The sequence below is a fragment of the Alternaria triticimaculans genome (assembly GCF_023758025.1).
Source record: "Alternaria triticimaculans strain BMP 0046 chromosome Unknown scaffold_5, whole genome shotgun sequence".
Taxonomy (NCBI): Eukaryota; Fungi; Ascomycota; class Dothideomycetes; order Pleosporales; family Pleosporaceae; genus Alternaria; species Alternaria triticimaculans.
In genome coordinates, this window is record NW_026055962.1 from 263,838 (window position 1) to 278,920 (window position 15,083).

The 15,083-nt window shown below is 52.0% G+C and overlaps 3 protein-coding genes across 3 annotated transcripts; 1 reads left to right on the top strand and 2 right to left on the bottom strand.

Moving 5' to 3' along the window:
* Positions 1 to 6,909: 6,909 nt before the first annotated feature.
* MCR1 (NADH-cytochrome b5 reductase) lies at positions 6,910 to 8,117 on the bottom strand (the record flags this gene model as incomplete). The annotated part of the gene is made up of 4 exons (XM_049365044.1): positions 6,910 to 7,353; positions 7,416 to 7,621; positions 7,674 to 7,998; positions 8,073 to 8,117. The coding sequence occupies 4 exons, from the start codon at positions 8,115 to 8,117 to the stop codon at positions 6,910 to 6,912; spliced, it is 1,020 nt and encodes a 339-aa protein (XP_049222845.1).
* Positions 8,118 to 9,288: 1,171 nt separating this feature from the next.
* On the top strand, positions 9,289 to 10,737 carry J4E78_004416 (uncharacterized protein; the record flags this gene model as incomplete). Its single annotated transcript, XM_049365045.1, has 1 exon — positions 9,289 to 10,737. One exon carries the CDS (start codon positions 9,289 to 9,291, stop codon positions 10,735 to 10,737), a length of 1,449 nt encoding a protein of 482 aa, XP_049222846.1.
* Positions 10,738 to 12,072: 1,335 nt separating this feature from the next.
* Positions 12,073 to 14,509, bottom strand: J4E78_004417 (uncharacterized protein; the record flags this gene model as incomplete). The annotated part of the gene is made up of 6 exons (XM_049365046.1): positions 12,073 to 13,547; positions 13,593 to 13,845; positions 13,902 to 13,997; positions 14,051 to 14,167; positions 14,221 to 14,332; positions 14,391 to 14,509. 6 exons carry the CDS (start codon positions 14,507 to 14,509, stop codon positions 12,073 to 12,075), a joined length of 2,172 nt encoding a protein of 723 aa, XP_049222847.1.
* Positions 14,510 to 15,083: the final 574 nt, after the last annotated feature.

Sequence of the window (15,083 nt, forward strand, 5' to 3'; positions counted from 1 at the left end):
AGTTACAGATGAGAACCTCCTGCTCGATTTCCCTTGTTATCGGATTTTCATTTTTGGGTTACGATTTCCTTTGTCGGTTTCATCATCATCTGCGGATACCAATATTCGTCGCATTTCACGGAGTTTTTGGTGTCGAAGACAACAACCATCATAAAGCACAGAGCTTCTCTTTAGATGAAGCAAATGTCCTCGTGTCGCAACGACAAGATATATGCGACACTGTTTAGCGTAGCGAATAGCGAGTCGAAAGTTCACCAAATTATCTAATTCAAACAACACATCAACTCCAACATTCTGCGCAATCCTCTTGCCAACGTGTTCTTATCTCAGCAGTAGCATCCGATCTTCATTAATGCGCGGTGAGACTGGAATTCCCCGCAGATCACAAACCCACGCAGCGATCCCAAATCTTGGCCGCCTCATTATGGAAAGTATCGCAAGCAACGAATCGTGAGCCCGAACAAATCAAATGAAATCAAATTAAGAGACCGAGTAATTACGCCATTGCCAATCCCCGCTCCTCATCACCTCTTTCCGTCAAGAACCCCTTCCCTAATCCAATCTCCGCCTTTCCCCAATCGCCTCCATCGCAATCCTTCAATGACGTACACTTCCCTGCACGCCTGCGCAGGACCCTCTTTCCCGCAGGAGCACTCTGGCCCACTCACTCTAGGGCGACCAAGAAATCCACAAGACATCACGAGCCACATGCACAACTTGTTAAGCTTATTGCCAAGCTCGCTGCTAAAATGCCGCGAAGGTGCGAAGGGGGGCCTTTAGCCACAAAGGGTCTTCTTGGCGGAGGTTGGAACCGGCTGCTGCCGATTATTACCGCTAGCTGTGGCGGTGGGTGTTGTGTATGCGTGTGAGGGTGTGCGAGAGAATGCATGGTGCCGTGCGTGGCAGTGGGCGCGTGATGTTGTTGATCTGGAGGGGGGAATCAGAATGCCTTTCTGGCGCATGGCCTGTGGTATTCCCATCGTCCGCTGTCATCACGCATCTGGAAGGTTGTGGGGGGGCAGTAAGAACAGGGATGCATAGGCTTGCGCTCCTTTGCGGTCTAGGCGGAACAGACCCTGCGATGGGTTTTCTACCGAACGACGCTCTCGATGGAGTTTTTTGCTCAACGACGTCATCTCCCTTCTCCGCTTTCGCTAACGCGGAGAATGTCCTCTTGTAGATTGAGACGGTCCGCACGGGTATATTGACGGTCGTATATTGGGCCGTCGCATTATCCCGCACTTCTTCGTTACGCGCTGATGCGATGAGCAAGAGAAGTCTTGGGTACTTGGCGGATGAGGTTTCGCATGGTTTCAGCTGCCTGAGCAGTTGCAAGGGAGTCTGAATGGACTCCGATGTTGAGGAAAGGAACGCGCGTAGTTTGCTGAGTGAGATTGGGCCGCGTATGACCTGGCCTTGTTCATGGCATCTTCGTACAATAATTGTACAACACCGGTAAATATCTAGCTGCAAAGATGAGCTCGGAAGGAGTAAATGGCGACTAATGAATGGGCAGGCAGCTTTCTAAGAAAACAGACCACGGCATATAGGCCAGAAGGGAACATCGTTGTAGACGCACGACGAAGTGAATATTTAGAGAATAGGTGTATACTCTCGTAAGCTTAGTTACATGCATTCTTCTCTCCGCAGTGTCTCATACGTCCAACACTCATCTCTTTCTCTTCGTCCTATTTCCTCACGATGCCTTAATCCCTCGATCCATCAGCCTCTCAATGCCAATACTTGGACCCGCCGTAAAAAGTCCTACCATATATTTGGCCCCGCGGATTTATGCGGGGTAGTCGTCTCTGCTGCGGGTTACTGGTGTAATATCTGCGATCTCCGCCTTCTGGCATTATGGGAGGAAGTCTGAAGGCATTCCTTGGTAGTTCAAATAGTCTGTCGCTTCGATAACGTACTTCGTATGAACTGGGCATCTTCGGTTGCGAGATGTATGTGTTGAAGCTTGATGGCTGTTTGGTGGTAATTATCTGTAGGTGTTGTTTAGGGATGGGGTATGGGGTAGAAGGCTTTGGTGGATCAAGGGACTTGTATGATTGCTTAGTGGCTTGCTTTGGGTATCGTGGACTATGGACTGTGGACTGTGGTATGAGAGAGGTAAGAGAAACATCGCCGCGACGTTTTATACGCCTGGCTTCTTCAATACCGCAGCATGGAAGAGGACAGTGATGACTGCTCGCGGGAGGTACGTCGCAGCTACGTGTACGTTAACAGCTTTACATGTCTCTCATTGAAATCACCGAGGGCCGCTTTGTTGGCAACTTTGGTTTGAACAGGCAGCTCTTAGAATACATACAACGCGATATTTTGGTGAGACAGGATCAGTAGATTCGAAGCACGTAAAGGTAGACATTTAGATAATGCAGGTGTGTATAAACTCATTCAAGCTAAGTTACATACATTCTCCTCCTCGGTTCACCACACGTCCAGAACTCATTCCTTTCTCTTCTTCCTGCCTCCTCACAGTCCATCACTCCATCACCTCCAACCATATCTCCAAGTGCCGTTCATGATGCTCCTCTCATCTCTCGCCCATATCTGGCCCCGCGTGTTCATACGGGGTAGTCGTCTCGGTCTCGACCCGTAAAAGTCTCCTCTATCCCCTCGGAATCCCGGCATCATGGGAGGAAGTCTGAGACCCTGCCTTGGCATTTCACTCAGGTTGTGGCGGGGATAAGCAGCTCGGCCTTCATAAGGGTTGATGGGCATTTTTTGGTCGCTGGAAGGCTACCTGGGAAGGTAGGCGTACTGTGGCTGAATGTGAGTTTGGTGTCGCTATGTGTGGTTGCTTTCTGGGTATGAGTAACGAGACTTCGGTCGATGGAGTAAATTGTATGCTGGCTTGGTTGCTTGCTTTGTGTACTGTGGATTGCGATATGAAGAAAGTTAGAAAAGCATCGCAGCGGCGATATATATGCCTGTCTTCATTCAATATTGCTGCGCACAAGAGAATCGCAACCACTGCTGGCGGAAGGTGTGCTGTTATCTTGTAGCCGTATGTATGCTGGTAGCTCTTCACGCACTCGGGTCAGGTCATCAGGGGCTGCTTCAAACAGTACTTGACACGGTGCCTTGTTTTCGTACGGACACGTCGGAACATTCAATGAAGCTGTATACAATGCTTGACTGTTGGAAGTACGTTTGCTCAATATTAAACAACGTGTCTCCCTTGCTTCAATATCACTAATAGCAGAGTGAACTAATAAGACGAGGTAGCAACCTCGCAACACTAGGACAACGGGTTGAGGATGACTATAGATATTGAATGCTTCTGAGGGACCCGGAGAAGCGGAGTAGAGAACGATCACCACATAGACATATACTCACAGTAGGAACGGGTTTCGAGAACGCGAGAAGCATAAGCTGAGATAGTTTGATATTATCACATTACAGAATACCCCCGTGCCTTCTTCCTTTCCACTCTCCTAGCAAAGCCTGCAAACACGTGAAGCACATCACATTCAGTGTTACCCCTCGACTTTCCATCTACCTCGGAGGTCCAGGCCCTAACCACCTCCCCGATGCGCTCCACCCATAGCCCTGTCCGACTCCTCCGGGATAGCCTCTTCGTCCATACGATGATGGGCCTGGGGGAAATAGGCCAGGAAACTGCGTTCGAGGACCAGGCAGAGGTCCCCGAGGGAAGTCTTGCTGTCCGCTGTAACGAAACTGTTGATCTTGCTGGTGTTGTCTGAAGTATTCCGCGTTCCTTCTCCAGTCTTCGAAGGGGTCTCGTGGCATTTCTGTGGGGTTTGCTGGGTAATAGGGCTTGAGTTGTAGTATGTTGTGTTGGTTGATTGCAGGTGGCTTGGGTATGCTGATAGTAGGCCTTTGCTTTGGATGTTGGAGTGTTAGGAGTAAGAAGGGGCTTTTGCGAAAGACTTTATACGCCGTATTGTTAGTGAAGAGCGTTGGAGGTGGAACTAATGTATTGTAGGCGGTTGTGCAGTGAACGCAGTGGTTGGTACTCGTGAAGATGTGTAGAGATAGAGAGGACGCGAAAAAAAGCCTTGTTACAGTGTCTATAACGATAACAATCAGCGTTCTGAGGCTAGACATACCAGTCATGTGTGCCAAAGTGTGCCCCCATCTTATGCACGGAAAAAGATTGAACAGATCTGCAAACTTGATCAACATAAGAACATGCAAGGTAGGTAGTTTTACATCGATGTATGCTCTAGTCTCTTCAGTATTTTCTTGAGTTGACGTGCCATTTCCATTCCAAGGTCCATACTCTCAATCAAGTGACACGACATAACCTCAACTTAGCTGTGCACCGCCTTACAGTTCTTCGCTTTACAATCGTCTCTGTCCACCATGTAGCTTCTGTCATCCTCGAAACCACATACCCAGTATCCATCTTCTTCAAAGTGGCGCCTCATGTGCTTTCCCCATTGCTCTTCGTCCATGGCTCCGGCCCAGATACCCTCGTATTCCCAACATATCAAACAACTTCGTCTCTCAATTCCATTTCTTGTACTAGCTGGCAGATGCGATTCAAGTACAAAGGAATATGAGAGTCCTTGATGAGTTGGCCGGTCTTGAGTGTAGGACCTGGGATAGAACAACTTGACTGAGAGGCCACAGTATGAACACTTATGTTGATCTTCTTGATCCCAGAAGAGATCTTTGCTTCCATCACGGCGTAAAGCGATAGCTCCGGGACAGAAACCAGGGTTCATACCGAGAAGATGTCTGATGCACATTGACCAGGTTCGTTTCTTGCGGCGACAAGGCAGCTTCGGTAGTATGCGGGCGCATAGTGCGAATGGATGTATTTTTCGACCCTGTGTTCTTCCGGAACCAGCGTGTAGAATTTCGCTCTCGCCTTCTCTGAGTTCAATCGTCTTGTCAAGGGTGCCGTACGGTTCTAGGCCATTTCGCCGTTCAATCTCGATACCGTGTGCGTCTTCGTTATTCTCGATGTATGCGTTTGATACACGTACACCGCCATCCGGACGCTGGCCTTCTAAAAGCTCATTCTCTTCTCCGGGACCGTCGTCGTTATGCCCGTCCTGCGATTGATAGTCTTCTCGAGCGTATACCTCATCATGGTCATTTGGTCCAGCGCCTTCGCGTGCGAGCCAATATGCTACGCGAATGGCACTTCCTCTGAGTTCTGCTGGGGTACTGGAATATCTGGTTCTGGGGGTAGGGGTGGTATAGTGGGATGAATGATCGAGAGTCGATGAGTAGGGTGGTGGAGGACGCCGGGTATCGTCCATGGCGACGGCTTGGCTTGATCTTCTCGATCCTCGAAGTTGCATTCTTGGGCTTTGGTAGATGCGAAGCGAGGGAAGTCGAATATCTTATGGAAGATATCAGTTGTTTCATGGTGGGGTCAGTGATGTAATGTGCGCGAAACCTATATGGGACAGGTCGCTTGAAGCGAATGTGTCTACCATGGTACATCCGGACGATGTATCTTATCTTTCCAACACAGTCCCTTCCAATCCTCTCTTATCTTAATCCACGCGTCTGACCCCCACAACTCTGTTCAACCTAGCCTCCACCCCTTCAAGCACCCCTCTCAAATCTTCAACATCTCTCCCAATATCCGACACCATACTAAACACCTGACCCACCTCATGCGCCGTCCGCCTACCCTCCACTCTACTCAACACCGTACTAAGGTTAATCACATCAGCCTTCCTCCGCACCCACAACCAACGATGTTGAAGATCGCAGTTTGCGTATTCCAGACCCAGACGGTTACTATTGCGCATGTGCCTAGCTGAAGGAGAATCATCGTCATCGGAGTGCGGGTAGTATTGCGCTGCGTATGGTGACTTTTCAGATGGAAGAGATGTAGATTGAGTAGACCATTGCGCCGAGTCCTGGGACTGGTGTTCTGGTTTCAGAAAGGGATACTCGAGATCTCGGAACTTTTGGATCAGGTCGCGGATGGTGACGCGCATTACGGTTAATGCTTCTTCTTCGCCGCTTGAGCGCATACTCTGCATGTCGCGGTCGAAGTGCATAGTTCTTCTTTTGCCGCCTCCCCTCCCTCGTCTGCCTCTTTTTCGACTCTCGTTCCCGGTCTTACCACTGCCGTAGTACTCTTCGGAATCACTTCTTGCGCTGGGACCGTGACTTTGGTCTCTCCTTAAGTTCCTCAGTCTTTTTCTCACTCTTCTCAGATGCCTTCTTTCTTCCAATAGTGCTTGCTTCAGACTTGACAAGATATTTTTGATCTCTTCTGGTCCGGCATTAAACGTCGCTAGATTGGACCAAGAAACTTTAAGCAAAGTGGCGAGCGTAAAGGTAAAGGAGATGAAGCCGAAGATGGTCGATATCATGGATAGCGGGGAGAAGGCTGTGTGGGATATTGTCACACCCATCTCGCAGTCTATGTCGCCTGAGGGATTAGTGCTAGTAGTGCTGAGTAAGCCTGGTTCGTGGAAGGTGGAGGTCGTGGTACAGCTGCAAGTCGTCGATGAATTGAACCAATGGGCGCCTACGCAACAAGAGATGTTTGTTTGGGTTCTGGTTGCACGGAAATGTCGGAAGCAGGCGTTGTCTACGTCTGCAAGACATCCTCGGCCTGAAATTGTTTCCAAACGTCACGATTTGATCAGGACAGGTCCCCCCGGTTGCTGGCGCCGACCCAATCACCTAAAAGCGGAAATAGACTGACTGATGCTATGGTCAGCCAAGCTGACACATTCAAGTACGATGGAAATGACCTTCTTCCTTTTGTATCGAGCGTGTTTGTGAGACCGACAGATTTGACCACAGTGCCGTTTGCTGTCTTTGCAATATCATATGGAAGCAGTGTTGGGCCAGGGTGACGAGCGAAAACCGCGTCTTTGCATGTCTACATTCGCTCTTGCGAATTTGTTCCATGGCACATACTACCCGGTATCGTACACTTATATATACACACGTCTAGAACTTGTAGACCTGGTCCTTGCTGTAGCCAAGCTCCTTCAGCATTCCGTCAAGCTCGCCCTGGTCGGACGGGCTCTTCTTGCCTCCGCTGATAGCCTTGTACATGCCTGGTGGTCCACACACGAACAGCTTGATCTTTTCGCCTTCCTTGGGCTCAGGCAGAACAGTCTTCAAGAGCTCCTTGGTAACGTGTCCCTTGCCGCCTTGCCATGATTCAGGTGGGTTGTCCAGGACGTAGAAAGCGCGGAAGCGCTGGGGGTATGTGTTCTCCAACTCCTCCCACTCGCGCTTCAACAGAATGTCCTCCTCTGAAACGTTGCCGTAGATGAGCGTAACCTTGGTCTTGTCCTCGGGGTTGCGGAAGATGTGTCGTGCGGTTTGCCACATGGGTGTGATACCGGTGCCACCAGCGATCAGGGCAATGTGCTCGTGCATGTTGGGCTGTGAAAGAGACATCAATGTTAGTGTTTGTTTCACAACTAGGATATCGAGGAGGCTCGTACCTTCCATTGGAACTTGGGGATAGGTCCCTTGATGTCTAGCCGTTGGCCTGGCTCCATGTTGTGCATGTGCTGAGACATGGGGCCGTTGGGGTAGGCCTTGATGATGAAGTCGACGGAGCCCTTCTGGTCCACGTCACTAATCGGGGTGTATGGTCGGATAACTGGCTTCTGCATCTCGGGGCCCTTGTACTTGGTAATAACGGCCGCTGGGTTCAGTCAGCAATTGCAGCGATTGGGAAATTCTACTGATAGACATACATGCGACAGGCAGTCCGCTCTCCATGTCCTCCTCCGGCAGCTTGAAGCGCAGCTTCTTGGTGTTGTGGTTGACAACCTCGATGTTCTCTAGCGCTAGCGAGACGAAGCCCTGGTCGCCTCCAGTGAAGGCCTTCTTGACGGCGCCGGTGGAAGAGGGGATCTTGTTGGCCTCTTCTGATGGCGGCGCATTGCCCTTCTGCCCTGACGGCGCGTCGCCGCCCCTCATGAACAAGTAGGCACCGGCGAGACCGGCAGCGCCGATACCCGTGTAGAGGATGCCATTGTTGCCGCTCTTGGGCGCCTCGGATGCGTAACGGCGGACTTGCTATTTTCTGTCAACATCCAAAACTGACATTGGCGATTTGTAATATCAAATCAGACGGATATGTGAGCGCATACCTGGTGCAGCGTCTTGGCTGGGCGGAATACCTGTCTGGCAAACATGGCGAGACGAATTGGTATGAGAGGAGGGGAATGAGGATAGAATTGAGGTGTTTGGAAGAACAAGCGTTATCCGGGTGCAGGTGCTAACGACGGAGCTCATCGTACGCTAGCGCCAAGCAGTAAACGTCATCGCTCTTTTGCCGGCCCGTCCGAACTCAACCCTCATCCGTCTTCCAGTGCGTGCGACAGGTCATGCTATGCTCATCATGTCTGATTAAATGTCACTGAGACTCTCCACGGAATATCATACAGCGATATTCTGCACTCTATACAACAGCTACGGTAGAGGACGAGAAAGGCCGCTCCGCCCGGTATCCATCAGCGACAGATTGAGCATGTTTCTTCGGCACCTTGAGAAATGGATACAATGCGCGGCACTAAGCATCAACTGAACAATATACACACTAGCCATCTCGCGACGAGATGCTGACTGACGAGGCCTCTGGAGATCCTGTCGGCTATGCAGGACTGCAAGCAATATGGCGAGGCATCACATCGCAGATGCCCCAACACGTAACCCGGACCTGTCGCGCCACGTTCGCGGAAGCCTGTGTCGGAATCGCCATCACCACGATATTTATTCAGGCCGAGCGCGTTACATGTTTAACAATACCGGACAGACTAGGTTGACATTGTCGCATTGTGCTGTTCACAATGGGTTAGCTGCTCACGCAGAACGTCTGAATCCGCACCTTTCGACTCTGGCCGCTCTGAACATCGCCCCTCAGAAGCCTACAGAAAGTAGAAACAGCGAGCAATCGGATCTACAGTGGTAGAGACCGCGTGTCCTTAATGGCACAGACTGGACCCTGGCGACAAGTGAAGGGGAGAAGCTCGGTCCAGCCAGCTCACAGTGACCGTCGGACCCTACTATGTCATTTCGGCTGCCACAGATCTCTTAACTACGACCCTTTCTTCGCTGTTTTCTTTATTCACCTCCGGTACAAATATACAGCTTTTCTCTAACGATGTGGAATTGAACAACTTTAGGCGCCTATTCTCGAACGAGTGCGTTTCGCATACTTTTTGGGTCGCTAGAGCTCTCTAGGCGAACCATCAACTGTCGCCCTCAGACCGCTGGTCGCAATCGAACCCTCACGAAGAACTACGATTTACTTACTGGCCGGGGCCAGGGTTACTGCCGGTGAACACAACTCTCAATCGCGTCGACATGGCTTCGCAGTTTCCGACACTAGCTTCAATGCGGCAACCATGCGAGCACAACTATACTTATGCACCGAATCTTATCCCTGACTCAGCACTTTCAGTCTGCGCAGTCTGCATCACAGAGGCTCGCATTGGCGAAGTAAAGTTCGCGACATTTGCGTTAGCTCGCCGCGGTGGTATCTTCGAATCCTCAAAAGCAGGGCCAGAGCTACGTACGAATGGTATCGATGATCTAGGCTGGATGTCACACAAGGACTGCACAGGTCGGTGGAAGAGGGCAAAACTCGATTGTTGGAGACTTGTTGCGACCCTGGAGAATCTACGAGATGAACACTTCGACATGGCTGAGGAGTGGGGAGTCGACGAGGCACTATATCTCTGGGAACTAGCAAGAGACGAATGTTGGAAGGTGCCTGGCTGTCAATATTTAGAATACCCCGGTTCGAAAGAGATGGAATTGACATCACGATCGCCGGTGATAGAGACTGTCTCGGAGCCTACGCCCCAGGAAGAAGAAGATTCTGATGGTAGTTGGGAGAAGGTCAAGCGCAGGTGGAAGAGGAGGTCTCAACAGATCTCATTTTCAGACGACAACGAACCGCTGGATGTCGATCAGATGAATCTGAAAGAGATGGAAGGAGTCAACAATAGGCTAGCAGATGCAAGGTCGACACCCAGGAACCGCTTCGGCAAGATCGTCAAAACCAGTAGAAGCGCCACCACAGTAGCTGTCGCACAAGCCGTGAGCAGGTCTAAAGACTTACTCCAAGGGGACACAAAACAAGTAAGGATATCTCTTTCGCTACCTCTAGTCAACTTAGCAGCTGATCCTTCCCAACAGTCCGCTTCTCCCCCTCGCAAATCGGTCAGTATCGACGCGCAAGCCACCATCCTCCCTTGCGATTACACTCCAGCTACGACGATGTCACACCACGAGCACACAGTCATAGAGCGGAGCCGCACCCGGCCCACTTACAGTCGAAGCTCCCGTTTCTACACGCCCTCATGTTGGGCGAGTCCAGAGGGCTACGAGAAAGATGACACCAGTCTTTCCAAGAGCTCTTGGGCGACTGTTGACCAACTCCAGAGGGAGTTTGCGGGTCTGGAGGTAGACTCTAAGAAGAAAGAAGAGGTGCCTACCGAAAGAGCTGAGGAAGCTGCTGCCGACCAAGACAAGAAGGCTAACTTGAGGAAAGTAAAAGACAAGGCCTTTCGCGCACGGCGACCGCCATGGCAAGGAGAGAGGCTCTTTCATGAGAGCTGGCAGGGTGCTGAGCTTCTTCACATGAGAGACTACTTCAAGAAGGCGCTCGCAGAGGATGCAAACTTGTCATCGCTGAGTCAATCGCACCGCAAGGCATTGACGAGGGGTCTTCATGACTGTGGTAGTGCGCTGATGCGAGAGGAGAAGCAGAAGGAGAAGAAATGGGTGGATGCGGAGAGTGAACGATAGGCGGTACAAGACACTGTTGGCGGTATCTGTGAAGGAAAAGGGACAAGGATGGAAACGGCGCGCATGTATGCGACCAAACGTTGAGAATAGCTATACATCCCTCGATACGCTGTCGTGAAGTATAATTATGGGTACATGTCGCTGTCCCTTCAACATGACAGACTACGCTGTCCCTACCTTTTGTCACACTTTCTGACCCGTCAAATGCAAGTTCAATCACCGCTTAAGGATATAAAGTCTCCGCCGCTGCATGCATTTACATTCTCCCCAACAACAATACACAGCAAACAGGAAAGTCATACCGCACGCTCAACCCAAATATCTACGCTAGCAAAAGTAACAGCCCTGTGCTCAACCCTCTACACATAATTTTACGGCCTCGAGTCTTACCACCGTCATACCGAGTTGACTCCTAGCACCTAAAACAAACCAACCATGCCCTCAGGTTACTATCCCTCTCGACGACGAAATCTTCCATATGGCAATACACCATATCACGAGCTTCCTAACGGCGGCCGAGATCTTGCCCCCATCAGACAGCCTGATGTTCATGGCAGCGTCCGTTTACCAGGCACTCGCAGTAGTTGGTTTAACTACGACCCGGATAATGGTATCAATCGCAACACAAACCACTGGTATGGACGTGGAGGTCAGTGGAATAGGTATAGGTCGCCGTACATGGGCGGTGGTGGGTGGGGATGGGGACCTAGGTAAAAAGTGGAATGGAGAAACGTTGAACTTGGTTGAGAGCTGGTAAGCAGCTTAGCCAAAGAAATCCAGTCGTTAATGATACACTCATTCCATGACTCACTAAATTGAGACACCTGTGAGACCGACATAGAGATCCGAACTGAACGAGAGAATTGCAAATTACTTCTGTATCCGCCAGCGGAACTCACGACTGAGACAACTCGACGACATTCCATTGTAGCCAAAAAGCAAACAAAGAAGTTTCGTAGTCCAGCAGTGGTGTTGCTTCACGCTGGTGTTCTCTAACACTAGCTTGGCGAGCTCTCATCACTTCGTCATTCTGTACTTCCAAGGTTGCATCGGTAAGAATGGGTTATTATTCGTATGTAGTAACAAAGTCGTAAACTTGGCAATAGGCGTCATGAGAGCAGTAGAGATAGTAAGAAGGTATACACAGAAGCGAATATGCAGGATCCGTAATCTACAACATGCGATGAAACTATGCTGGGACCGAATGATACGCGCACTGAAGAGAGCGTTGGGGGTATATGGCGGAAATAGAAGAAAAGTGCCCATCCAAATAACACCCATGATCTGAAAAAGTGTTCAAGATCCGAAACCAAAAAGATCCATGCGTAAAGTGCGTTAGGCGTTGATTATGAGGTTGCGCTGACTGGTATCTTCAGGATAGGCCCCAAAGACGAAGCGATAGAGCTCGCGCAGCCACTTGAATGACTCGCTGCGGCCCAGCCATTGCACCGATCGTCCAATCTCAAGTGCCGTCAGCCTGCGCAGTGGTTGAGTGTGAACGCTTCGTAGGGTCGGGTCTGCAAGAACAAGTTTTCGGTAGCTCTCGAATAATTGACTTTGCCACGTCTCGGCGCCGAAGCTGTTGGACGGTAAAGCACGAATAAAGTCTGGAAGGGGGATCTGGCGGTTGTAGCCGGTGTTGATGGCTGCCTTGATAATCAGCCCTTTCAGGCGGACCAGATTGGCATCCTCTCGACCAGCGGTGGCGGTAGAGGAAGTGTGTTGTGAGGCGTCAGAGTATGTGGAAAGGTTGGAGGAAGCGGATGACCAACGATCATGTGTCCGTGTCATGCCAGCTTCTGGGCCGAGAACGAGTATGTTTGGCACGTTGGGCTCGTCTGCGGGCGAGAACTCTTCGCGGTCATCGAAGATGGTTGTTGGTGTCTCTGGCTGCATTGGCGTCGCATTTCTCGATTGAATAGCTGAATGGTACGACTCATTGACACTGGAGGATCGCCCAGACCGTTCCGAATACGCAGTCTGGGAGCGATGTGTCATGGAACTGCGTCCGACCGAGAAGGCATACTGAGTCGGTCGTGGAGTGCCGCGATCAGGCCGCACCTGCGTCCAGCCTTCACGGAACAAGTCACACAATTCCCAGCACGCCTGGATCGCCGAGCCCAGCAGTTCCTCGTCGGCTGGCTTGCCATCCCGGCTGTTTTGGCGGAGACTGAAAAGCATTTCTGCCAGTGACCAGCATGCATGGAGCAACGAATCGGTCTCTTCTGGAAGTGAAGTACGCTGCTTCATTAAGCGATGGCATAACGTCAAGTAGAAATCCAGAGTGCGTTCACGAAATGTCTCGGGTAGCGTGCGATCATGTGCGTTGTAGAGATGGTTGTTCAGCTCAAAGCTGACTCTAAGCACCGAATCAGAAGCCTCATCACCGCGTTGACGCACGTCGAATAGTGCCTGGCAAAAGTCCCGGCAAAGCTCCAGGGTCGGTCGAATCTGCGTGGAGGGGTTCTCCTCTCTACTTTCGTAGAGCTTCTGGCAAAGTCGCCAACACGTTCTCCAGGCATGCTCCTGCATATCAGGGCTTCCACCGGAGTAGTGGAACATGCGTGTTCTGTGGTGTTGGCTCAACTTGGCCAGCGAGTTGCAGAGTGTCCAGCATTCGTCCAGTGCGCTTCGCAGCGCAGCCACTTCCTTCTCTGACTCTTGGATGCCGTGGATCGCCTGACCCATCGTCTGGGTGCCGATGGACATGGACTCGCCGTCTTGCGATTGTGACGACTGGCTGTCATCTTGTTCGATGACGGAGCTCGCAGAAGAATCCGTGGTAGCATGGTCGTCGTACTCGGCGATATCTGTGCATCTTAGCGCGTGGCCTTGTTGAAGGCGTGCAGACATACCAGCGAGATTGACGCTTTTACGAACGCTGCGCCGCCTCAAGTCCTCCTCGAAATCTTGTCTTGTCTGGGCACGCGGCGTGCTGCGGTCGGTAACTGAGTTGGACACGGCGGTATCAATGGGCGTAGTGTAGGCAGAAGACGTGTGCTTGTCCTCGACATCCGGAAGCATGTTGGCTTCTGGCGTTGACGGCGATACGACAGCGGTGTTATCTGACGTGTTTGCGCTCGAGGACCCGCCAGACGTCATCCGGTTCTGGTTCTGGTTCCCACGTCAGCCATGTAGTGCAACCATAGCAAAAGGGCACTCACGAATTGTTTAAAAGTGTCGGGCGCATGAATAACAGACGGCGGGGCATCGTCCGAGTCAGCCCTGCGCACGGCGGTGTTGAGCTTATGGGTATGGGGCTGTCACAGGTTAGATGACTGCAGGCAGGTGCGGTGGAGGGTTGGCATGATACCTTTGCGGGCCCGTCCTGGCTCGCCGGGCTCACAATGTCGTCAGTGCCCGGCGATCTGATATCGCTCATGCCATCTTCGCTTGCACTTGGGTGATTGACCTGGGCATCGTCTTCGATCTGTAGTGGGGTCAGCCCCGCGCGTTCGTATATCCACCCACGACGCGACGTACCTCAGTGTGGTCAGTATGGCTCGTGCCGTTGCTGTCGACGGGCGAGGGGTCGACGGTCGCCGGGTACGGGCTGGGCGGTGGTTGCAGGTGGTCGGACGTGTGCCCTGAGGATCTGGGGGAGTCCATGTTAGCGGGCAGTCGCCAATGCTCTCGCAGCGAGGGCGTCGTACCTATTTGAGAAGACGTGGGCGAAGGTGCCCGGTGAGCTGGGCGGGTCCGTGTAGGGGCTGAATGCCGACATGGACTTTAGGCCACTCGGTGACGGCATGAGCTGCGTCGCGGTTGCCATGCCTCGCGCTGCTCTTGAGGAAGGCACAACAGAGGCTGCGCCAGGACTGCGCCGGATCTACGCTGCGGTGGGAAGGAACAATCGCGCGTGGTCTCGCGATGGGCTGCCTATCACTCAGACGACGGGGTTGGCGAGGCTGAGCGGCGGGTCACGAATCAGAAGGGAAGGCGCGAAAAGGGTGGGCGGCGGGCGAGCGCTTGCGTCTAAGGAAAGAAGGACGGGACGAGGCTTATCAGAGCAGGCCAGCTGCCGGGAAGAGGCTCAAGGTGCTTGGTGCAGAGAGGTGTCGTTGTTTGTTTCAACACTGCGACTCTGCCTCGGTGGAGACTCTCAGCGCAGACAGGCGGCAGGCGGCGTCAATCGTCTACCTAGCAGCAGCAGCGAACTGCTCGCCCGCCCGTGCACTACGCCCGCTTACAACACCTGTCCGTTCACCACCACCACTGGGCGCCGCAGACGAATCGCCGCCCTGGGTCGTGCTAAGCTTCAGGGATGCACTGCAGCTTAAGCGCCCAAACCCACGCTAGATGGCGGGCATGGTCAGCGATCCCGCGCCGTGCGTGCCAGAGACACG